The sequence below is a fragment of the Aspergillus pseudotamarii genome (assembly GCF_009193445.1).
Source record: "Aspergillus pseudotamarii strain CBS 117625 unplaced genomic scaffold BDV38scaffold_75, whole genome shotgun sequence".
Classification (NCBI taxonomy): domain Eukaryota; kingdom Fungi; phylum Ascomycota; class Eurotiomycetes; order Eurotiales; family Aspergillaceae; genus Aspergillus; species Aspergillus pseudotamarii.
In genome coordinates, this window is record NW_022475089.1 from 76,407 (window position 1) to 100,849 (window position 24,443).

At 47.9% G+C, this 24,443-nt stretch overlaps 9 protein-coding genes and 1 non-coding gene across 10 annotated transcripts; 5 read left to right on the forward strand and 5 right to left on the reverse strand.

The window, feature by feature from the left end:
- Nucleotides 1-1,347: 1,347 nt before the first annotated feature.
- Nucleotides 1,348-5,166, forward strand: BDV38DRAFT_287339 (uncharacterized protein; the record flags this gene model as incomplete). Its single annotated transcript, XM_032060842.1, has 2 exons — nt 1,348-1,587; nt 1,669-5,166. The coding sequence occupies 2 exons, from the start codon at nt 1,348-1,350 to the stop codon at nt 5,164-5,166; spliced, it is 3,738 nt and encodes a 1,245-aa protein (XP_031908927.1).
- A 1,939-nt stretch (nt 5,167-7,105) lies between these two features.
- BDV38DRAFT_296561 (D-alanine--D-alanine ligase family protein) lies at nt 7,106-8,287 on the forward strand (the record flags this gene model as incomplete). Its single annotated transcript, XM_032062955.1, has 3 exons — nt 7,106-7,468; nt 7,533-8,090; nt 8,150-8,287. 3 exons carry the CDS (start codon nt 7,106-7,108, stop codon nt 8,285-8,287), a joined length of 1,059 nt encoding a protein of 352 aa, XP_031908928.1.
- Nucleotides 8,288-8,481: 194 nt separating this feature from the next.
- Nucleotides 8,482-10,261, reverse strand: BDV38DRAFT_287341 (putative MFS transporter; the record flags this gene model as incomplete). Its single annotated transcript, XM_032060843.1, has 5 exons — nt 8,482-9,098; nt 9,155-9,594; nt 9,655-9,808; nt 9,866-10,034; nt 10,094-10,261. 5 exons carry the CDS (start codon nt 10,259-10,261, stop codon nt 8,482-8,484), a joined length of 1,548 nt encoding a protein of 515 aa, XP_031908929.1.
- Nucleotides 10,262-11,334: 1,073 nt separating this feature from the next.
- Nucleotides 11,335-12,853, reverse strand: BDV38DRAFT_296563 (uncharacterized protein; the record flags this gene model as incomplete). Its single annotated transcript, XM_032062956.1, has 2 exons — nt 11,335-11,807; nt 11,896-12,853. 2 exons carry the CDS (start codon nt 12,851-12,853, stop codon nt 11,335-11,337), a joined length of 1,431 nt encoding a protein of 476 aa, XP_031908930.1.
- Nucleotides 12,854-14,376: 1,523 nt separating this feature from the next.
- Nucleotides 14,377-15,653, forward strand: BDV38DRAFT_260154 (uncharacterized protein). Its single transcript, XM_032055883.1, has one exon. The coding sequence runs from the start codon at nt 14,838-14,840 to the stop codon at nt 15,423-15,425; it is 588 nt and encodes a 195-aa protein (XP_031908931.1). The 5' UTR covers nt 14,377-14,837; the 3' UTR covers nt 15,426-15,653.
- Nucleotides 15,531-15,603, forward strand: BDV38DRAFT_t211. The gene has a single exon. It is a non-coding gene; the product is annotated as a tRNA-Thr (tRNA).
- Nucleotides 15,654-16,635: 982 nt separating the features above from the next.
- Nucleotides 16,636-17,451, reverse strand: BDV38DRAFT_287344 (uncharacterized protein; the record flags this gene model as incomplete). Its single annotated transcript, XM_032060844.1, has 2 exons — nt 16,636-16,788; nt 16,882-17,451. 2 exons carry the CDS (start codon nt 17,449-17,451, stop codon nt 16,636-16,638), a joined length of 723 nt encoding a protein of 240 aa, XP_031908932.1.
- A 1,151-nt stretch (nt 17,452-18,602) lies between these two features.
- Nucleotides 18,603-19,488, forward strand: BDV38DRAFT_287345 (uncharacterized protein; the record flags this gene model as incomplete). Its single annotated transcript, XM_032060845.1, has 2 exons — nt 18,603-18,732; nt 18,899-19,488. 2 exons carry the CDS (start codon nt 18,603-18,605, stop codon nt 19,486-19,488), a joined length of 720 nt encoding a protein of 239 aa, XP_031908933.1.
- A 404-nt stretch (nt 19,489-19,892) lies between these two features.
- Nucleotides 19,893-21,444, reverse strand: BDV38DRAFT_296565 (ankyrin repeat domain-containing protein; the record flags this gene model as incomplete). The annotated part of the gene is made up of 1 exon (XM_032062957.1): nt 19,893-21,444. The coding sequence occupies exon 1, from the start codon at nt 21,318-21,320 to the stop codon at nt 19,893-19,895; it is 1,428 nt and encodes a 475-aa protein (XP_031908934.1). The 5' UTR covers nt 21,321-21,444.
- Nucleotides 21,445-22,405: 961 nt separating this feature from the next.
- Nucleotides 22,406-23,907, reverse strand: BDV38DRAFT_287347 (SANT/Myb-like DNA-binding domain-containing protein; the record flags this gene model as incomplete). The annotated part of the gene is made up of 6 exons (XM_032060846.1): nt 22,406-23,138; nt 23,207-23,307; nt 23,366-23,433; nt 23,499-23,542; nt 23,603-23,777; nt 23,838-23,907. 6 exons carry the CDS (start codon nt 23,905-23,907, stop codon nt 22,406-22,408), a joined length of 1,191 nt encoding a protein of 396 aa, XP_031908935.1.
- Between the last annotated feature and the right edge of the window lie 536 nt (nt 23,908-24,443).

Here is a 24,443-nt window from a genome sequence, read left to right on the forward strand (position 1 = left end):
AGATAGAACACATCTATTGCACACTATCAGAGTGGTCGGACTCATCACCGAAATTTCAAGGGGAAAAAAACAGAGATCGGCTGAATTTGAACTGCGCGTATCTCCGAGACGAGCCGATTATGGTAATGGAGCAATAGTTTCCCGCTGAATAAGCAGGATTCACGAATCACGGCGCCCGAAACAACCACCAGCCCCATAGGGCTTGTAGATTCAATTGTGGCGTCCCGCTAAAGACAGAAGACGTGGAATACCCCGTATAGCAATAACTTCTAGTAGTAGTAGACTAGTGGAATGAAGTTGGATTAGAAGGTCAATATGGCCATCGTATAAGGATGGATAACGGAGAGTCTCCAGGCATCATAACGCGTACTTGAGTATTTTAATATATCCCTTTGGTACTAATTGCAATTGGAAATATATATCATCACAGAGTCCAACCGTGACGACTGCATCATCATCCCAATCAACTATCTAAAAAGGTCCGGACGCTCCAGGGGTCTTTGAAGAGTATTTTATAGTGATACTTCTGGTTGACAAAGACTTTCTCCAAATCAAACCCTAGGTTGCAGAGCCAGCATTTTGCAACGTTGGAAGCTCGGCAGCCAGATGGCGTTTCATTGGACACCACGTATTACAGACGCCTAAATGCTTTTATATAGCTTAAGTGAATGAACGATAATACCATTTGAGACTGTGTTTGACCCCAAATGAACCAACTGATAGCAGGATTTAATAGGCTGATATGATTTAAGCCAAGAGTTACTCATGCTCATACTACGGAGCTCGGCGGTTAGCCAAGAGGAATTCATCTAAGACCTTAGGAAAAGCGAAACCCAGGTTAACCATTTTCGGATTATCTTTTAAGTCAGCGGATTTTCTGCAAACTAAACGAGGGGTTTTCCCTGCGGTTATCTTGTCGCGAGGCATACAATTGCCGGCCTGAAGACGGAGATAAACCCGAATGATAGCAAGCAAAGAGCCGAGGACAATCATTCATCAATCAGATTGTCTGGAGAATCCAGTCTTTCCTTGGTGGTGGGGGTTGGCGGACGATATTGTGTGGGGATTTCCGCCTGAACGCGGAAATGAGGCGGAAAAGCAGCGACCCCAAAGTCGACCGAGTATACGGGGTACTCCAACAAGATTATGCAACGATCCTCGTGAGCTTCCTGTCGGAGCACCTGGAGAGGCCCCGCATTTTTAACCATTTCGTCAGACGTGGGATGGCCAGTGGTGTTTCAGACTGTGGGGTGGGCGGAATTGTCCCCAAGCTATAAACCTATAAGGCTGCGCAACTGCAAACACAGCGAGACCGAAATAGATAGACAACTAAGTTACCAGCTTACCATGGCTTGCACAGCGCCATTATTGCCGGTATTATCCTCGCCGGCTACGTCGGAGGCTGCATCGGCTTCTCCGGAAGTCTCGTCCCCGGCAACGTCAAACGACGAGTACGAGGAGCCTGAACGAGAAATCTACACAATCCATGACCTCCTGCTCACGCGAGCCAATGGAAAAGCAGCCGATGAACCCATTGTCGCATACCCTTCCAAGGACATCGATTATGTATACTACACTCCTCGTCAGGTACGCACCCACAGCCTATCCCCACACGGTTTTTGAGTCACCAGAGACACCACTCAACCCAATACTGACTTGAGATCGCAGTTACATGACTATGTGGAGGCTGCAGCTATTCACTATGCGGAGATAATTCCTCAACGTCGGTCATCAGAGGATCCTGTGCAGGTGGTGGGCTTACTTGGCCCTTCTGACTTTGAATACCTCATCACATTGATGGCCATTTCGAGACTGGGGCACACAGTGCTGTTGCTTTCGACGCGCATCGCTGAGGATGCCTATGTCAGCTTGGTCGATGCCACCAAAGCCTCCTTTCTCATCGCTCAGGACGGTTTCAAGGCTATGGCGGACAACGTAAGCAGCAGGACGGGTGTGATCGTGCAACCGGTGTTAAAGCGCGAGGACTATGACAGCTCCATCACCGGCAAGCTGGTCCTTGAGGCGAGCGAATTTGACGGACCGACGGAGGCAAAGAACGTGTGCTGGATCATTCATTCAAGCGGTTCAACAGGACACCCTAAGCCGATCTATCAGACGCATGCTGGTGCATTGAAAAATTACGCCAACAACTTCGGTCTCAAGGGATTTATCACGCTGCCCCTCTTTCATGCCCATGGCATTAGCTGTCTTTTCCGAGCAATTCACTCGCAGAAGCTAATTTACATGTACAATGCGAAGCTACCATTGACGGCCTCTTGCTTGTTATCCACGCTGCAGGGACACCCAGATATTCAAGTGCTCTATGCCGTCCCATACGCCTTGAAACTTCTTTCCGAGTCAGAACAGGGCCTCGAATCCTTGGCACGGATGGAGCTGGTCATGTTTGGTGGCTCGTCCTGTCCCAAGCCAATTGGCGACACGCTTGTGAAGAACGGCACATTACTGGTCTCCCATTATGGAACAACGGAAACGGGACAGCTGATGACATCCTTCCGGGAGCGCTCCGATTTGGACTGGGATTATGTTCGACCGGGGCCCTCCTTGCTGCCATATATCCGGTGGGAAGAGCGATTCCCTGGGATCTACGAACTCTCGGTCCTGGAGGGTTGGCCATCGAAGGTGGCGAGCAACCGCCCCGATGGATCCTATGCGACAAAGGATCTGTTTGAGAAGCATCCATCCAAGCCCAATGCCTGGCGCTACTACGCTCGCCTGGATGATACACTTGTGCTGGAGAATGGCGAAAAGGCTAACCCTCTCATCATCGAGGGCGTGGCTCGTAACCATCCGGACGTGGGCGAGGCGATTGCTTTTGGTGCCAACAAGGATCGCCTAGGGTTATTCCTCGTCCGCGCAGCCAATACTGTGAACAAGACTGACGAAGAGGTCATTGATGCCGTCTTTCCTGCCATCGAAAAGTGCAACGCGGACTCCCCCTCCTATGCTCACATCTCGCGTGATATGATTCAAGTCCTCCCTCCCAATACGGTATATCGCGCAACCGACAAGGGAACCGTGATCCGCTCTGCATTCTACCGCGACTTCCAAGAGCAGATTGAACAGGTCTATGAGCAGGGCGATGCGACGGGTGATCAAGTCTTGGAGGGAATCGAGTTGAATACTTTTCTCCGGGAAAGCTTGCTGGAAGTGGCCCCAACGATCAATTCTGCTGTGTTGGAGGATACCACCGACGTATTCAGTCTTGGTGTCGACAGCCTACAGTCGATTCGCTTACGGAAAATAATCACCAAGACGCTGAACATCGGCGGCCAGAGACTATCCCAAAACTTCGTCTTTGAACACCCCTCTATTCAACGCATGGCAGACGAAATCACCCGACTCCGTCTAGGCCTCGACGCCGGCAAACAGGTCCCCATCGAGGAACAGATGTCGCAGCTTATTGACAAATACAGCAACAATTTCAAGGCGCATATACCAGTACTGCAAGCGGTCAAGGGAGAGCGTATTGCTGTGACCGGGGCCACGGGCTCGCTGGGTGTTCACCTCGTGGCGCAGCTGGTTCAGATGGAACAGGTCCATACCGTGTTCTGCCTGGTTCGGGCAAGTTCTGCGCACTCTGCCCTTCGCCGAGTGCGCCAAAGTCTTTATGATCGGGGTTTACTATACAACTTAAGTCCCGCTGATGAACGCAAGATTGTTGCTTTGCCCGCACAACTCTCCAACGCATCTCGCCTCGGCTTGGATGAACCCACTTACACGCAGTTGACTCAGTCTCTGACTGCAGTGATCCACTGTGCTTGGTCCGTCAACTTCAACTGGTCTCTGGGTAGCTTCGAGGATAGCTGTATTGCTGCGACCCGCCATCTGCTCGACCTATGTCTAGATTCCCAGGCGCCTATGCCCGCAAAGTTCTCTTTCTGCTCGTCTGTGAGCACAGTGGCTCGGACCCCAGGCCACTGGGTACCGGAAGAGTTGCCGGAGTCCTTGTCATACGCCCAGGGCATGGGCTACGCGCAGTCAAAGCTCGTGACAGAACACATTGTCAACCGCGCCGCGCAACACACTAACATCGCTGCCCGCGTCTTACGTGTGGGCCAAATTGTTGCGGATACCGTCCATGGCATCTGGAATGCTACAGAGGCTATTCCGATGATCCTCCAGACGGGCAAGACCATCAAAGCTCTTCCTGAACTAGACGATGTTCTTTCCTGGACCCCTGTTGATGTCATCGCAAACAGCGTCATTGAACTCGCACTGGGAACGGACGTAGCGGACATCGTCAACCTGACCAATCCCACCCTCAGTCACTGGACTCGCGACCTGCTTCCGCTGCTCAAAACTGCTGGGCTAGAATTCGAGCAATTGCCCCAGCGAGAGTGGTTGAACCGTTTGCGTCAGTCTAACCCAGACCCAGCTGCAAATCCTCCGATCAAGTTAATCGAGTTCTTCGCTAGCAAGTACGACCATGATCGGCCTAGTCGAGTCCTCCTCTATGACACAAAGAAGGCCCAGGCCGGTGCACCAGCCTTGCGTCAAGCAGGAGGACTCAATGCACAGTTTGTGTCGCGATTCATGGGGCATTTCCGAAACCAATGCTGGTCAATCAAGGATATAACATCTGTCTCCAAGAAGTCCCGTGAGGTCATCTTCCTGGCAGGTCCCTGCGGCTGCGGTAAAAGTACAGCCGCCGAGGCATTGGCGCAACGATTTAGCATGCCCATCATTGAAGGTGACGATCTCCACTCTCCAGTATCCCGACAGCGGATGGCCAACAATATTCCTCTCACCGATAGCGACCGGTGGGACTGGTTGGCTCATATTCGGGGAGCGGTAATGGACCGACTTCAACACTCGGCAGCACCAGCGGTGGTGGTAACATGCTCGGCACTCCGGGCTATCTACCGCGACGAACTACGACGCTTGTCGCGACTATTTGATTTCCCCGTCAATGTTACCTTTCTTATGTTGTCCATCAAGGATCGGGCGCAGCTCAAGGAACGCCTCATTGCTCGGTCTGCTAAGGAGGGTCATTATATGAGCTCCGCTATGGTCGACTCGCAGTTGGATACGTTGGAGAGTCCATCTGGGTCTGAAAGTGATGTGATTTCGCTGGACTCTGATCAACCGATGGAGGAGATGCTTCACGGAGTGGAGGAGGTTGTTCAGGGGCTTCTGGATATATGATCTACTTTTCTTTATATTAGAATGCTTTTAGCGTACTGTTGTCATTATTATTTTTGTGTTACATATTTCTTTCTTTTTTTTTTTTAGATCTCAATAGAGGAAGTTATATTTCAATTTGGACACATTTCTGATGCACAGGCGCAACACAACAGCTTGAAAAACCCTTGCTGTCGGAAGCCGAACTTGAATCAAGGATGGCCCAGGTGGAGGATCTCGCCCAGTGCCTGTTTCTTTTTGTTCGACATTTACTCGATTCAAGGCTAGCTAGACTCTATCGTAGCAAGTCTGCTGATATTATGGACCACAGGACGTAAACGAGTGGTATAGCTATATGCTGCACACCACTTTGCTTTGACATGCCTATCGTAATGCATCTTATGGGTCTTGTTGTTGTTTTATAGTGCTCTCCACCTCACTGATGAACAGTTCCAATACTAGAACTGCTAAATTGGCATGATGTATGCAGACACTCACGGTGAGTTGGCCTGGAAAACCTGCGCGGGTTTTACTTGGCATCACATGATTAAAAATCTACATTTTCTAGATTCTTTCTAGATTTCTATATAGAACTAGTAGAGATGTAGAGCTTTAAAAATCAGTTTAAGGTTCTGGAATCTAGTCTTCTAAACATATAACTATAGATAGTTAGTTAAGGCACCTGATAACTAAGCAGTATATTACCTAATCAGGGATAGTGGCAGGTACGGCGGACTAAATCGACGTTCCGGACAATGTAAAATATTACCAAACTTCCCAATACCAACACAGTATATCTTAGTCTAAGTCAGTTAATTTAATCTATTTAAAAGCTTTACTGTAGTATCTACTATTTATAATAGTTTAAATAATTGATTTAGCTCTGAATATATTTATAATTTTCTATTATTCTTAAAAACTTATATCTTTAGGAGTTCAGGTACACCGTACAGACCGTACAGTAGCCCCTAAATTTAGGAGTTACAGATAATAGGATCCTCTAAGCTTAGCTTTCTCACTACTACTGTCTACTACTACTGTCTACTACTACCGTCTACTACTACCGTCTACTACCACCGTCTACTACTACTGCCTACTGCCTAGTATTTACTGTCTAGTATCACTATCACTACTACTACTAATATCAAAAAAATCCTAATTAAATATAAACTTTCTATATTATAAATAAATTCAGTATTAATATATTATATATAGTATATTTTATAGAGTAAGAGTGATACTAAATAAGTGCGTGGTTTAATATAATTTATAAAATGCTAAGGTTTCGGTCAGAAATCGCTATTGTCCGGAACGTCGATTTATTCCGCGGTAGGCAGGGTTCCCTAAATCAGCCCGGGTTCTAGCCTCTAGGACCCGAACCTGACCCGATGACAACTCTGTATGGGACAGAGAGAAGGGCGTGATTGGCCCCACTGTAGAGAACGATGATGTAGATCAAAAGTTACGCCCCCATAGTGTGGGTAGCTCACGATCCAGCTTCCACCCAAGTGGAGGCTAGAGCTTGTTTTTTCATCTTGAACTTCACAGAGTGGCTGAGCTGGTAGATGTACTAGATGCAAAATGTGGTCTCCACAAAATGCCATCTAGCTCCAGAAGGAAACAATCGGACCTTTTGATTTTACACCAGACTATTCATATATCTCTATTAGTATGTTAAATATATAGTTACAGGCTTTTCCTCACGATTCCAATCCCTTGAGCGCTCAAGATCGTTGAGCTCATGGCTACGTAGGTTTCATTAATTTAACTTTGGCCACTATCCGAATGCGGGTTACCCCGAATCAACTCCTGACTTTCTAGAGGAAGGCTATAGTGTATTTAAGAGTGATATAAGCTGTACCGGATTTACCCTTTAAATAGCGCATGTAGTTGAGGTGTAAATTGGAAGTTTTCAATTCCTACTCCATCTCAATCCGATATTGGATGCTATTCGCGGCCGGCCATGTCTGATACACCTTCTCTTAATATAGCCTTAATCGCCGAACAACGGTCGACCTTCCACAGCAAAGGTTATTCAGAAGAAGAATGTGCGGCTTTACCACACAATGGTGAAGCCGATACTGTGCTGACTACCCTGCGAGGCCTTGGGCATCATGTTACACTAGTCCCAGGAATCCAATCTCTTGTCAAGCACCTAGCGGCTGGCACATATAAGGATTGGGATCTGGTATTTAACATCACACAAGGATTTCATGGACCATCCAGAGAAGCCCAGGTTCCAGCGCTGTTAGACGCCTATCAATTGCTTTACACATTTTCTGACGCTGCCACGATGGCACTTTGTCAGAACAAGGCCCATACTAAGGTATCGTCTCTATTTGGGCCATTACTTGAAGACCACGGCCCTGCTAACTCATATGGACACTTAGATTATTCTGGCTCATCATAACATACCCACCGCTCCATTCTCGGTGATCTCACGGAAGGACCAGAACCTGAGCCTTGAGAATCTTAACCATATGTCATCGCACTACCCACTCTTTTTAAAGCCAGTTATAGAAGGATCGTCTAAGGGAATCGACAGATTTAACAAAGTGACAGAACCTGCCGAGCTAGAATCGGCAGTCAAAAAGCTACGATCAAAATTACCCGACCAAGATATCTTGGTGGAACCTTTTCTGTCGGGACGGGAGCTTTCAGTGAGCATTCTAGGAACTGGTGTCCAGAGTTGTGTGGTTGGCGTCAACGAGCTTCTATGGCAAAACCCCAGGTCCAGCGGCTTAGAGTTTGCCAGCAGAAAAAGCAAGTGTAGTGACGCAAACATGCTGGTAGGACGGAATGACCCGGGGCTTATGACTGAACCACAGGTCAAGGTTGCCTGCCAGGTTGCATTGGACGCTTGGAGAACCTTGGGCTGCCGTGATGCTGGGCGGGTCGACATTCGGTTCAACTCCGATGAGCACGATGCTGTCCCTAACATTCTAGAGGTAAGCCTGCCAAGGTCGATCTCACCTTAACGAAGACGAGTTTATCTAATGTCATATAGCTGAATCCTATATCCGGCCTTCTTCCCGGCCATTCGCCGCTGGCGAAGAGCGCCGAAGAAAATGGGGTTCCATACGAAAGACTGTTGGCAGCGATTATCCAAAGTGCTCTCACCAGAAAGTCTGCTTGCTATTCTTAGCTAGGAATTTTGCAGTGATGTATTCGGCCAAATTGTTGTGCATCCTATGGCACCCTGATAGGAACTGATGGAAATAACCGCATAATAAGTCATTATCAAATATCTCGGAGAATAACCACAGTACTTATATTGCGAACCCTGAAGTATTCGTGCTGGGCCTAGGAAGAAAAGCAAAACCCGACATGCGACACCACTCACAGCGTGTACTTGAATAATGGAGACTTGTCACCCATCGCCAACAGCTGGTCATCCGTGTATTGCTCTCTGATTTCCGCTTCGGATTCATTTGCTTTCCTTCGGTTGCCATAAATATATGAAAGCTCCAGCAGAAGCGCTGCAATCAAACCAGAGCCACCGAAAGCGAGTGACAAGCCAAACCCGGTATAATACGTGGGGGCCTCCTTATCCATGTACATGTAACTACCGATAACGCCGCCGGTATTCCCAATGCAGATACTAAGAGCAAGGCCAATGGCTCTGCGCCCGGATGGGGCCAGGTTGTTGGCCAACCATGAGGTGGTTGCAGGGTGGGTCGGGTAAAGACCGATACAGACAAGGACCATAGCGAAGTAGCAAGGGCCAATGTTCTCCTTCAATTGTCCATGGAACGAGATAACAATTGAGTAGCCAATCGTGACGACCATCAATGGTATCGCAACGAAGGGCATTCGCCAGTAGAAGAGGTCGGACAGTTTCGAGCAACAGATGGCGGAGATGGCAGCCGCAATATACGGGGGCGCAACCATGAGTTGCGCGTTCGTATTGGTGAAACCCATGGCCTTCGTGATAGTAGGCATGGTGAATTTGAGGCCTATATATTCCATGATTAGTGCGACGCGAGCCACAGATGAGGAGGAGTCAACCAACCGTACGCGGAGGCAGACTGGCAGAGCAAGATATACGCCAGCAGATACAACCTCCAGTTGAGAAAAACGGTTTTCAGCTCCTCCCAAGAAACCCTCTTTCTCTGGTCTTTGAAATCACCCCCTTCTTTTATGAAATGTTGCAGCTCAAGGTATCGGATTTCGTCGGGGCTAAGCCACTTGCTTGATCTTTTCGGTGAATCAATGAGCAGGAAAAAGCACATCACGCCGAGAACTACCGTCGCAAGTCCTTCTAGCAGGAAGATCCATCGCCAGCCTTCCTGGCCACCGATTTCATGCATTTGCGCAATGCCGGCGGCCAGAAGACCCGAGAAAGCCCCAGAAAGCGCACTGGCACAGTAGAAGATGGAAACGCGATAGGCGAGGTCCTTGGGCATATACCAGAATGTGCACAGATATACTGCTGCAGGGTAGAATCCGGCTCTTTTAGGAGCATGAGCGATATACATAGTTGAGTAGGTAGCCTGGAGAAGGAGGACTTACTCGAAGGCACCCAGGAGGAGACGTGTGACGAGCATACCAGCAAAATTTTGCACAATGCCTGTTAGGGTCATCACAATTCCCCAGCAAGTGATGAGAATTCCCAGATAGACTGAAGGCCTGAAAAAGCTCTTGAGTAGGATATTACTTGGCACCTCTGCAATCATATCCTGGTTAGCGCCGTATGAATTGTCAGATTGTAAGGCATGCTTACCCAGAAGCACATAGGGGACAAAGAAGATGCTCAGTACAATGTTATACTGGATGCCACTTAGTCGCAAGTCTTCCGTGAGCCCCTCAATCTTTGCATTTCCGATGTTGGCTCGGTCAATCTGAGAGATTAAGTAAAGCACGGCCAACATTGGCACCAAGCGAATATCGACCTGATGTCAGGTGGTATAGATTAGTTCAGTCCCAATGCGCTCATATAGTGAAGACTTACCTTGCGTAAGAGTGCCTTTTTCTGTTCCGCGGAGAAGCTTGTGTAGAACTGCGTATCCTCAGGACTCAGACCGAGCACTTGGATATTGTCAATGGTGACAAGGCTCCTGACACTCTCCACATGCTGAGCATCATGTTGCTTCATGTCGGAAATGTCTGATGCCGACATTTTGAGGTGGTCGGTATCAATCTTAGGTCAAAGGAAATCAATAACACTGAGAAATTGCGGCCTAGAAACTTACGAGATCAGAATATCTCCACAAGTAGCAGGGGTTCTTGTAAGCTTAAATATCGCCCGTGACATCATGTCATGGAGACCTCTGAGCAGATTATGATGAGCAGCTCTTGCACAGTTCTACGATGCTTTACTCTCACAACGAGCGGTGTCCTTGAGAGCTATCATCGTTATCATCAACGCGCACGTTTTCCATCAGGGTACATTGCCAAGACTGCTCGAGCCACAAAATCCGGGGTTAAACTCTGGTGATACTCTAACACTATTTCAACACTAATGCAACGACTGCGGGGTGATGCCCAACCATGTGGGAGCCCAGCTTTCCACTCATCGCGATCATCTTACCACGAGACCGAAGCTGGCGAGCTTTGGCAGCTTGGGCCTCTGCCAAGTCACAGTTTCATTGGAGAAGGCTCATGACTCGTGTCATCCTTCTTGTCAGCTGGCAGTTCCTGGATAAGCTCGCGAGCATTGGCAATATCAGATCGTCGGTGGTACTTCTTTGTATCGCTTGCGCGTCGTGCAACTACCAGGTCACTCGCGATGGCGTCAGAACTTCAGTCGGTGTGGTGCCCGTGCATATGGCAATCTGGGAACTTTGTCTGGTCGCTAGCCTTTTGGGGATACGATTATTGAGTTTCGATCTAAGGATCTATTGCTATTTGCGATGATAGAGGCTATCGCGTACCCCTCCATCAGCGGCGCTATCTCATAGAGAGCATGATGGCCTTCAAGGAGGAGATCAAGAATTCATGATCCCGTAAGTCCTCACTACCGAACTCTAAAAAGTTGGTCTAGGTTAGCCTGTCTCATGGTTAGGGAACCGAGATGAAAATGAGATGTTGAGGTTGAAATAGAGACTGAAGTTGTGGCTGGGCCTCACTATAGAAAAACGCCCTAAAAACAACAATACTGTTTCATCGGTCAAAGCTTAACTTCCAGAAGGATTCTATCTTCTCGAAACAAAGTACCTAAGCCAAGCTGCTCTTTCAGCGGCTATCGCACCACTACAGCAGATTATCTCTTGGATCAGTGTCCCCCCAATCCGCCTCCCACTGTCGTGCCAAAAGCTCTCTTGCGCCGGTGCGGTCGAGTCGCGTCGCATCCCAAATAACATATCCCCAGCGGCGGATGGTATCCTGCACGTAGTATCCGTATAGGTTGCTGTACGATCCCTTCCATATCAGGGTCCAGGCCAGAGGTGGACGTACTCCATTTGTCTCGGGGACTTCATCTCCTTGGAATGGGAGCGGGTCACCTCTCTCCTGTCGCAAGTCCCGATTCGAGGGGTGATCCTGGCGTCGCTGGGATTGTGCTGATTCGCCTAAGGCTTCACCCTCGAGGAAATTGCCTGCCGGCCACGATATGTGCTGTTGCATCGTCGTGACTAGATGTTTGTGGTCCTTCATCTTAAAGATGACCATATGTAAGAGGCCAAGACCGCAGGAGATTGTTCCTTTCAGGAGACTATCCCTGATCCCTGTTGTTGTTATAGAGTTAGTTGCTCTCGAGTATCAAAGGGGTGTTGCTGGCGGGGAAATGCAGAGGAATGGAGGGCTGGGACTAACAACTATTATCTAGGTCAAATGCTCCTTCAGGGGTGGGTGGCCGTTGTCCTTCAAACTTGGGGTTCTCTTCATGGACATCCCAGCGGATGTCGTTAAAGATCTGGTTATATCTTTCCTTGGCGAAGGTGTAGATACAGGAGATTTCCTCGACCTCCCAAGGCTCGAATAAGTCTAAGAATATCGTCCCGATTTCCACAGAGTCGAAGCTCAGTCTTTGCATCTGTGAGGACTTGTGGCAGCCAGCTCCGAACAGGTTACAGCAGAGCTGGAACCGATACAGGGCACGTATTAGTCGTGTCTCCTCCACCTGGCTTAAAGGCTCGTTACTTCGTGGGTTACCGGTCTCTGTGGCAAGATTGCCCAGCGCCCAGCTAGTGTAGTATTGTGCCAGTGGTTTGACGATTGAGAAGTAGAACACCGCTAAGGCCACGAGCTCATCAACGCTACAAGTTTTGCTCGGTACTGAATACAGGGATGAACCCCGCTGGTCCTGGTAGGATTGAAGAAACGTATTGACTTTCTCTTTAGTGCGCGAGTGAGGAAAGTCGACCAGGCCAGACTGATAAACAGCACAAGCGTCGATAGTAGCGGTGCGCAATGTTGTCTCCAAGCTTTTGCAGAGCAAGCGCTTGCGCGCTAACAGATATTGCTGGTGATAGACAGGAGACGCATAAAGTAGCGCCCTCAGTGTTTCCAGTTCCAGCATAGAAAGAAGGTGATGTCGAACTTCGGGTGGGAGGTCTTCTACCGGTGCATTACGATAGATGATATCGCCAGTTAACTTTCCCCTCGGGTCTACTGTTACGGGTACTAATCCCGCCCCTTTAGACTGGGAGATAGTCGAGTGTGGGCCAACTGGACCCGCTGTCGCCGATAGAGCTGGATCTGGGGTCGTGCCCGGCGTAGGTGACGCAGACCCTCGCATGGAGTGTCTCAATCCTGAGATGATCCTCCTCATATCGAGAAACTCTTTGCCTCGGGTGGAAGTTGAAAACGACAAGGGATGAATCGGTTCGCAAAAAGTTGAATTGGAGGTGGAAAATAGAGCGAGTGAGCAATAAGGGATGTGGTGAAAGTGGTTACGACGTTCACAATTACAAGCTCGCCGACTGAAACAAGAGCAAGCGTTTAGGATATTACGTAGATCTGGTATAGTTAGAGAGGTGATGAAGGGGGGTGTTGTATAGCGGGAATTCGGTGGGCATTTAGTGACCAATTCCTCTGTAGGCGCCATTATGTAAGCACTCACTGGTTCACAGTGCTCCATATCATACTCTTGTGACATATTGGAACACTTTTGGGATGGCTATGCCGCGCGCATAGAATCTAGCAATCGATTTTCTAGTCAGCAGCAGTAGCTCCCAGAACCCACGACAAGGATGTAGTTGGTTAACCTGAAAGGGCCTAAAATAAACAACCTAAAGACATTTAGCACTGTCACCAAGTGTTTAGGAGGCGATCTCCGGAATGTAAAAGGTACAATACCAAAATATATAGTTGGGTACCCTATGTTTGGAAGGCATGTGTGTTCTATGTATAATAGAGTGGCTCTCCGGTGACTAAAGTCAGAAGACCTCGGTGGGCCAACCCTGGGATTGAACGGACTCTATTTTGGGGGACGAAGGTTCATAACAGAAGTGAAACCCCTACGAATTGTACTTGTAAGTACTTTCAAGCAAAAGTCCCTCTAATCAGGGTTCTGCTGCCCCCCACCCCCCGGGAAGAATCTTGTTTAGTATCAAAGTCGGCCCAACACAAAAGTCCGGGGCTTTGACAGCGAACAGCTAGGGATCTAGTAGCTGTTTTGATTATTGTTTTTGTTGAATAAGTATTCTTTGGTATGAGCAGGTGATCCAAGCTCTACGGGGAGGTTCTAGAATGACCGGCCCCCCTATTCGGCTTATACTCGCAATGGATAGCGCAACCGTCGGGTCACCACATTGACGTTAACATTGGAATATGCTAAAATTCCTGACTCTTTCGGGAATATGGTTTGGATCGGAGGCTTATTACCTGGCAAGCAGCGTATTGTTCATGCAATTAGTTCGGTGCGATGTGTAGGCGAAGCCATTTGCCTGACTACGTATTCGCAGACTTGTTGACAAAGGTTGTTGGAAGCTTCTCTCGAGGGGGGCGTAACTTTGCCAGGACTTTGCAGGGCTCTACAGTTATTCTAGTGGCGCTGTGAATAGATGCTTAGTCAACGTTTCCCAATCCTGCCGTATCACTGGAAATCCATCATGAATGATTGTTACTTGTTGCAGGTCGCGTCGATCCTAGAAAGCCTCTATAAATGACCGCCTTCAAGATATCCTAATGCTCATTTCCCTACATGGATTGCAAAATAATCTATACTAGATACTCCAAAGTTATGCATTTACGAGATTAGGTCCGTAATTGCCTATGTAGTTGGGTTGTGCTAGAGTGTTCGTTAGCTGGTGTCCGTCCTTGACGAGAAATATATCTTGGACAACATCCACAATCATAGTGGGGGAAAAAGGATATTATTCGAGCCGCAAACCCTCGTGCGAATCAATTTATCCTACACTCAGTACCTTCCCATTAACACGCCAGAGAAAGACTAACGCAATGTAACCCTATAAGTTACGCCACTGACCCCCCTGACATTGGTTCTCCGGCCATCTTGTTCCTGGCAACCCGTATCAATACAGAGCTAATGCCCTACGCCAAGAAAACTTGATGATCAGCGTTGTTCCTGAGTGGCTGTTCGGCAAATGAATACGAGGATCTGCAGTTCACCATCCGTGCTGGGGGAAGTCATTTCGCAGTCAAGAGTCGAGACTGTCGAATACTTAAAAGTGGAGGAAGGACGCTTCCACCCCGACAGCAGAAAGAGTTCTCCTCTTCTTCGCCTCCCGTTTTACTTCCAACCCTACGCACACGCCCTCGAGTGTCCTGTCGGCCAGTAAAAGCCCATCAACATGAAGTGGTCAGCATTGCTCCCTCTATCGGTCTCTGCCCTGGCCGTTCTTCCCTCCACTGCTGCGTGGGAGTTCACGTGGAAAGATGCCAGCAACACAACACACGTGGAATCCGGCCACGGGCCCTCCAAGTGTATCACTGTCAATCATGAAAAGGGAATGGTATTTGCCATCGATGCGCAAGGCGAGAAGAATATAAATATGTTATTGTACGGCACCGACGACTGCTCGGGCAAGGCTGTGGGACAGGCGACCGAGCGCTTTTCCAAAGCGTCGTCGGTAGCCATCCATGGTTTCCAAGTTGAGAGTCTCTCGACCGGATCGAATTCGACCACGACTGCAACGAACGCTACAGTGACATCAACGAGGTCAACTCAATCCTCCTCTACGGCCACTGGCGGATCCAGCGATGTGCCAACGGCGTCGGCGACAACCACGTCCGATACCCCTGCTACGACCACAAGCGCGAGTGAAACGAGCACGCCCACCCCGAATGCATCACTGCGACTGTCCATTACCGGTAGTGACATGGCAAAGACCGTGATTGGTATGGTGTTGGGACTTGCGACAGTTGAATGGCTGTGTTAATCAACCCTGACGGTGACGGAGAGGAGAGGAAGATGGTTTAAATTTGTCGATGGCTGGATAGCTCTGGTCTGTTTATGATAATAAGATGCACAGTATTCCATAACGGCTCCTATGGCTCAGTTGGTAGAGCGCATGACTAGTAATCATGAGGTCCGCGGTTCAAATCCGCGTGGGAGCATTTCTTTCTTTTTTTCTTTTTTTCTTTTTCCCGCAATGGGTTTAATTAATTACACACACTCACACACCAGTGGATCTTATTTATTATATTTATTATCTCCGAGGAGAACGTGATACTTTGTTACCTATTTCTGCTCGGCCCCCGGTGATTTCCCAATTTTAAACCGTTGACATGTGGTCCATTCTCTCGGTCATGATATGGAGAATAATAATCTCTTGTAGTTACACCATAGTAGTCAAGCTCACAATCACTACTCGTGATTCGTTCTTTCCTGGCACACACCTTAGCAAGGAGACAATGCCCTCGCTGGGCGCGAGGAATAAAATGTCGCATGCATTCCTACCCTATATATGTTGTTTTGATATCGATGCTAGCTAATGAAAGCTCGGGTGCTATAGTAGCCAAAGTCTGCTGCTCCAGATCCTACACAAGTATACCACTCACCACTTAACACACCAATGACTTCCGTCATAGGTCGGTTTGGCTTTGGAGGCCGAACATCAGACGATATACCGGGATTTTCTCTAGGGGATCCTGAATGAAGCCTTTAGGTACAAAAGCCTTCGGTTATAAATCAAGACCCCTACATATCCTTACATCGTTGACAGGCCTATCGACCCTGGACAGTAGATATCGTCCACAACTTCGATCTATGGCTGTACTGTCTTATCATCACTACTCTACCTAGATTGGAAATAGACATCTGACTGTGCTGCGTAATCCATACGCAGTTAAGGTTTAGCTTTTACTGAATATAGTGTGACCGCGCGAGCAAGAAAGGAACATTGGTGCTACCTAATCAGAATTTCAAGCGGTAAGGGGAGAAGAAAAAAAGTGTTGACGCGTGACATGTGCGGGAAAAATCAACAAGCTAGGTACAAACAGTGCGATTTGTCAGGTAAAGTACTGTCATGGATCTATATGTTGAATATAGACCCTGGCAATGGCAGCTGAACACCACATGGTATCAATGTAACTACCATCACTCCTTGTAGGTCGGGAAAGGCTATCAGAGAAGCTAACAAACCAAGTCTATGGTTGTTTAGGCTTGGACCAGGACAGGGCGATAGTACCAATCTTGTTCACGGCATTGCCCACAAACAAATCAACCACACCATCCTTCACGCCTGTTGTCGTGGCCCGGTCATAAGGGATCCCATGATGCGAGATACCAAGGGTCTTCTTCTAGTAGTTCAATTCCTGTGTGCACCCTTGCCCTTTAGTGCCGAATTCCTTTAATCCGTTCTCACACAGAGTATCCAGCGTGGCTTTGGCTACCTTGCCAGCTTTTAGAGCAGCACGGGTCTGCGGCGTCAGGTTCATCGTGGCTTCCAAGAGGACCTTCTTGTTCTTTAACAGCCATGAATCGGATTTAGAAGAGGCATCCGTGAATTTGTGAGTGATATGGTTCATTCCTTTGTCCATTAAACTTCCGACGAGGTCGTGACAGATGGAATCAACGGCAGCACGAAAGGGGGCGGCTTCTTCGAAGTTCTTCGAGAGTTCTTTGGCACAGCTCTTGTTGTCGACTTCCTCTGAGGTCGAAGGGAGAGAATTTGCTGGACAGCTATCGGCATTCTTGCTACTGGGAGCATGGAGGCTCAAGTCACCATTGCCATACACACCAATGCACTTGAAAGCAATGTTGTCATCCACGACATTAGCTGACTTAAAGCCGTTTAGCTGCTTAACACATTGCAAGAAGCTGGATTCAGTCCAATTGGCCCTGACTGGGGGGGAGCCGATGATGACTAAACCTTCATCAGCTGCCGGTGCAGGGGCAGCATCAGAGGAGAAAAAAAGAGTGCTTGTTATAATAGAGATTGTAAGAAGAAACTTGGTATGCATTTTGCAATGGAATCGTAAATGTGGATAGGCTTGGTGATAGAACCGAGAATGATGAGATGTCGGAATGAATTCTTTGAACATCCAAAGCGTACTTATATCTATCGGCTGGTATTTCTCTCTATGAAATGATTAGAATCAGGCAACCCCCAATAGCTACTCTACCTATGATATTTTCTTCCTACCTTTCCTTCATTTCAATAGAGTATGATGCTGACCAACACTAAGCATGGGATCTTTTGGTGGCTGCCATATATGGCCCAGGCCTCCTTGTTTCATATACAGAACGAGTGGCATGGACCTCGTGCAAGGTCCAAGTACTGACATCCGGGAATGGCACTGTAGGAGTAGAAACTCTCTAACTAGTATGAACTATATGGAGTAGATCAACACATGCACTATGACATCACTCTACACTCGGGGTTCAGGATGATGTATAGCTAGGCTGAACATTTCTTATGATTCCTCTGAGCCAACAGTATATCAATTATTTTTAGATATCGGCCGATTCTCCAGTACTTGGATCGGCGCGCAGGGACCCCATCTCCACCTCCCTGGTGGTTGCATCCTGTCTGGCTATAATCAAAGCTAATGTTAGATGTTCTATCTCTATAGATGGGAGTTCGTCACATGTCTCCTCGAATACCTGACGGAAAGAATAAAGTTGAAACATGTGTGCCTTACGCCTCTAAGTTCCTGATCATTCAGGTACTAGGGTTAAACCAAGGGCTGTTGGACCACAGAGCAACTACCAATCATTATGGCTAACATCATATGGTATGTATTATTTCTAGGGGCTACAGCCCCTGCCTGACAAGGCTACCGCATACATGAATAGTCTCCATGGGGGCCCAATCCATACTAAAACTGATCCCTGTCGGCGGCTAATGAACGGCCAATCACTTCGCCTCGCGATCAGCCAAACCCTATCAACTGTTGGTTTTCGCGGATTTGGACAGACCCTACAGCTATACGCTCAAGGTCGGTTGCCTGGGGGTAGTGGCTTTATGAAGGCATCTCTAAACTTTATATATCGTCCTTTTCCTCTACGAACAAGATCATCATGACAGACAAAAATCACCCACATACCGACACCATTACCCCGAAACAACAAAAACCACTTGAGAACATCATACATCATTGTCTTGCCTACAATGCGCTGGGTTATCCCGAACTTCCTGGCAGTGTTGGCTGTGAGCGGTTTCTTTTCTTCAGTCTTTACACGGCCAACTGCAGACAGTGAGCCCTTGGAAGGCCAGTCTATTGGCAATGATTTCGGCGATGGTAAGAAGTATTCCTTGATATAGTTCGGCATCTGGCCACATACGCTGACCCCAAGAAGAAATCGGACGCTATGACGCCCAGCCAACCTATGCAAGGAGAGAGATTGCAGAATCGCTTCCTGGACTGTCCTAACACCCCAATTTTGAGACCCATGTTGGATACGGAGCTATCGCACGAACCAACACCGATAAGCCTAACGATGATGGCGATGCTCCTGATGTTCATCAGGAGGACTTAGCCACCGCGCTTGAGGCGATCCACCTAGAAGGTCATAACCATAGCATTGTCAGCCGAGGTGTAAAAGAGGAGAATGAGGTGGACCAGTCTTTCAATTCGGCCTGGAAGGAGCGGACGTTTTACCGCTTCATTGCAGCCAAAGACATGGGCTCCAAGGAACTTGCTCCAGACGAGATCAAAAACCTAGCCGAAAAGGGCTACGAGAAGATTAAGGACAGGTTTTACTTCAACGGGAATGTGATCGTGTCTGCGCTCTTTATCCCAGATGTTGGAGTCGCGGTAGGTTCCAAGCCCCGTGGCAGAGGAATCGTCGATGAGATATTGGACAAAAGTCACAAAGTCAGCAATAAAAATAAACCCGTGAAGGACTGGTTTCAGCGATATTGGAACCAGGTAAACTCACGAAAGATCTCGAATCCCTGTGGCCCCGTTAGTAAGGAAGATCTGTACCACGCAGAGGACTTGGTGATAATTAAGGGAGCAGACGAGTACTTGAAAAAGCTGAAAATCACGGAATGAGGTGTGAGAATCATATTCCCTCACGGAACGCATATGGTTTCATATGGCAAGTATAATTCCAAGAAAGGTTCAGATTTTGTGGGACCAAAGGAACCCTGCGGTGGAATGCACACATCAAATTTGAGCGTTCCCTGCAAACATGTTGCGAAGGACCTGAATATTGACTGGTCAACTTGATAAGTATTTCTTTGAATACATTGGGCCGTTCGGGTTTCCGATTGCTATTATTCTGTATCAACCTCTTCAGCCATTGCTGTGAATCCCCGTTCTGAGAAGTTATTGTTGTGGTGATATGTACTCCTAGATATTGGAAATCAATGACCGTTAGGCTTTTCCTGGTCTCCATCTCAGAGCCTCACTGCATAGTAATTCAAGCCGTAGCATTATGTCAAAAGACTGTATCTCTATCTAGTACTTTTGGTGCCTGACACTAGCAGATTCAGGATTTCTGGATTATTGTGCCGCGCGGCATAGGAAAGGAGTGTTTGACCGTGGGCATCTGTTTCCCTAGTATCAATTACAGATGTATTCTGTATCAACATTTTAATGGTCTCAAGGTCACCATGCTCCGTCGCATATGATAATGGCGATCGTCCCCTATAGTCCCTTGCGTTAGGAAACCCTTGGCCATCCTGTTTCAATAACAGGTCAACAATCTCTCGATGTCCCCTTTCAGCAGCTAGCGACAAAGCATTACGCTTGTCCTCTTCGCCTTGCACTGCTAGGTCCACCTTTCCAGTATCCAAAAGAAAAGCAACTATAGCTGTATATCCTTCGTCCGAAGCTAAAATAAGTGCAGTACACCCAGTGCCGGTGGTAGTGTTGAGGTCAGCGCCTGCTTCATATAGCAATTTCATGATCGATAAGTGGCCATCCAAGGCAGCCTGGATGAGAGGAGACAGATTATGACTGTCTCTGGGGTCAGGATATGCCCCTTTTGCGAGTAGAAGCTTCACGATAGCTTCAGAGCCGGCCTGCACTGCCCAGTATAAAGCCATTTCTCCTCTGGGGCATTGGTGGTTCACATTGATATATGGTGTGTTAAGCAAGAGCTCCACATTCTTTACATATCCCCTGTTAGCCGCGAACATCAGGGCGGTCCATCCCTTCTGGAACAAGTCATCTGTAAGTATAGCCGCATTGACATCAATGTCCTGTCGAGATAGGAATTGAGACACAGTTGCTTCTGATCCGAAACTAACTGTCCAGGAAAGTGGTGTGCGGCCATGTTGATCTTTCCAGTTAAGATCTACGCCTGGGGCCGCAAGCAGCAGTGTAACCACTGCACCTTGGCTGCTGAATCCCGCATAAGCAATTGGGGGCCTCCCCATGCTATCCCCTAGATTCGGGTTGATGCCTTTTGTTGACAACAACAGGGCCACCATATCCACATGTCCCGCCTGGGCTGCTCTTGCTAAAAACGTCACCCAAAATCTATCCTCTTCACTCTGATATTGGACATCAGGATCGACACTCTGATAATGGAAATTCGGATCGATTCCCTCCTGTAGTAGAAGAGCCTTCGCGATACTTGTGTGTCCTGCGTGCACTGCTATTGACAGTGCATCATAGAATATCCCAAGTTGTACATTGCTTGAAACTCCGCCACTAGCGTTCACTGAATGCTGGGCCGTCCCAGCTATCCCATGATTTGCCGCCCAGAGGAGTGCGGACATCTGTCTGTGCAGGGCATTGAAACGATACAAAAAGGGGTTGATTGAACTGTGAAGATGGCGGTTCGTCCTGGCTAGCAGATTCATATCTGACTCTAGGGCCAGATAGCCTACAATATGGTGGAGAATTTCATTTGGCAGGTCCAGCAGCGGTGGCATCGCGTTCTTGCTTCGGTCAGTCGAGTTAGTGCGTTACAGGGTTGGCGGCAGAGTTCTGGCTTTGTAGGTGGAAAAGGTAGGACCGTAACAAGGGAAGAAATAGTCTTCTCAGGACAGAATGGATAAAGTAGTCTTACATGGAAAGTAGGTTGAAGAGAAGCAGTTGGGGGTCTACTTCAAAGACAAAAAGGATTCGAGGCTGGAGGAATTCGTGTGCATTTATTTAATTAAATCAATTCCCCGCGGTGTAGCCGCCGTCACATGTGACGGCGGCGTCAACAGCGGCAAAATTCCTTTTCTAGACCATTGTAAACTCTGGTATTGTATAAGGGAATTTATATTGCGATGTCTTAGTTGTCACCTGCGTACCCATCGTAGGCCCACCTACGAACCCAACTGAGACGAATAGTACTACCCACCGGCGTGCAGTCATGGCCATCTCCCGTTGCACTTGGAGTGTGACGGGCTAATCAATGATCCTGGATCGCAGGGACCCTGCTTGAACTATGTTCCTAATTCACGGTGTCATCATCTCCCTTCAAGTACGCGAACCATTCTGTAATAAAGCTAGGTTGATTTGCTTTTTCCATCGTGAAACCAAGACAACTTAGGACAATCTTGTGGAAGTCCGCATGGAACGAACCTCTAATGGTGTGGTTGATTTTGGCCCAGCGTAAGGCCGGAGCTTGCGGGGCTTGATCGATATACATCAAGATAGTTCCCCAGTAAGAAAGGAAGGTCAAGTTTGCATATAAATCACAAAGGTCCAAAGCCTCGCCGAATGCTCCAAGGTAATAATCTATCGTAAAAACAAAATAATCCGCAGAAGTTCGTGTAAGGTACAGTTGGGACAGAGTAATTAGCAGATGATCGATGTTTATCTGCTGAGCTCATGTCCAAGATAATGGAACTTGTCCCATCACATATCTCATCTCATACATGTCACATAAAGAAACGCCATTACTCGCTGATAACAACACTAAAGAAAAGCCACCGAAGGAAAAAGACCACCGAAAAAAGGTCCCGTGATAGCGACGGAAATACCGCGACCCTCAAAACTCCCACTTAGTGCCGGGGAAATCACTTCACTCGCGGGCGAAATGGAATCGTGATTTGCTCAAGAATGCAATTTGCACCAGTGATTCGACCGTATTATTATCGGGCTCCTCCACCGTTAATACTATTTTGGCACATCGTTTCCCACGAGTCACGTTTTCCTGCAAGGATGCGAGTGTCTGTTCTTCTGTGTCCATAGCTGATACGCTCAGGTCGTCGCAGAAATTGTCTCCTTGACTGTAGTCACTGGGAAGCTCTTCGGTTGGTGATAACAAACTTGGGCAAATGCAGTCTTTGCCGCTTGTTGCATCCGCAAAGCTGAAACCATGCATGCTGTCCGGTGGGATGCTGTGAAGTTCTGGCACCATACCATTCAGGAATAATCCCATACTATCCGTCTCACCTACCGAAGGCAGTCCCCATGGGTCTCCCGACAATGTGCCAGCCATATCCCATGTTGGCCCGTGTATAAAGCCATGATGTCCAGGGATCCCTTGATTCGTTGATGGCAAGACGTCTGTGGGATTTATACTCATCGAGACATCATCGTCGGCAATGTGAGGATCATGGAGCCCGCTGCTTCCTTCTGTGCTTCCGCTCCCAAGACCACTATCATCGTCACTACTGTCAACAGTGTCTCCCGAGTCCTCGCATGAGCTCGGCGACAAGCTTGAATCCTCAGTTCCAGTCCCCACACTCGAAGCATTCTGGGCTTCTCGCAAATTCTTCAGTTTGTTATATCGCCGGGTAAGAATTGTGTGTCTAATCATAATGCCATCTAATTAGCTTCTTGTCTTTTATTCCATCCTCCATCCGAGGCTTCTGCTTACTGATTCTTAATCGAGTTTCGTGACCGGGTAGGGAAATGCTCCATCTGGATCTCTTTCCATCGTCGTCCCTTGACGGCACATGCCTCCATCAATCGTCGGTTCTATTGTCGTTCGTATTAAGATCACACCCATCGATGTTCCATGGACATGCAAACCTACCTCGAGTTCTGTCCATTCACTGCGGTCCAGTTGCGGGTCAAGACATTGCTTCCATCGTTTGGCACATTCTGCAGACAACATCGATTAGTATTGAACTGTGGGAAAAGAAAAAAGAAGATCCAAAGGAACATACGATCTGCGCTTCGTGTTTTGACGACATCTGCAACCACCGTCCATCTATCGCAGTCACGTGTCAGTCTAGGGTTCATTTCCTAACGGGCAACAGAGGATCCTCACGTCTCTCCGTGAATTTGCACCGCGTGTGTTAACAGCTTGTCCTCTTCCTCCGTCCAGTATCCCTTGTTTAACCCGCCGGAAAGCACATTGTGCCACCGTTTGCGACAGTCTTTATTCGTCCGACCCGGAATCTTGTCTGCGATTGATCGCCAGTCTCTTACTCGGCCTTCAGATACTGGAGCACGGCACAAAGTTAGAGACAGTATGTATGAAACACTTTTGCGACATGACTTACATTGATTGTGGACTTCTCGGCAGAGGAGCTTGTCCTCCTCTGGGGTCCATTTCTGTGGGGCACGAGGCATGTTGCGGTGAACAACCTTCCACGTGGAAGTGATACAGAAAGGGGAATAAAATGGGTCCTATCAGAGTGTAAAACAATTAACGAGGGTGAAGACGTAGAAATAGGTTGGTTGTCGTCTCGGTTAGAGCGATCACAGTCTATTTTAACCCGCAGTCTGACGATGCGCTGATAGTTGATGATTCCAAGATCCAATGCACCCAGGGTGATCGCAGACAGGCTTCAGTTTATATCTTTGTTGAAGGTCAATTTTTATGCATTATTTAATTGCTGACTGCATTGAACAAAAAGTACCAAGGGTTAAATCCACTCGTATTGGAGTGTTAATTAGTACCCACCCACGGGGGCGACCTGGATTGCGAGATGACTGCTGAAACGACAAAAAGGGAAAATGGCAGGATTTTAATAAAGAACCAACAGGAATCATAAAATTTAGCCAATAGAAACTGATAGACTAGGGAAATTATTTCACGAGGTTTTCTCCCGCATCCTTCTGGACCTTCTGATCCACCCTGGCGTGCGCCGATAAGCTTGAGCCTA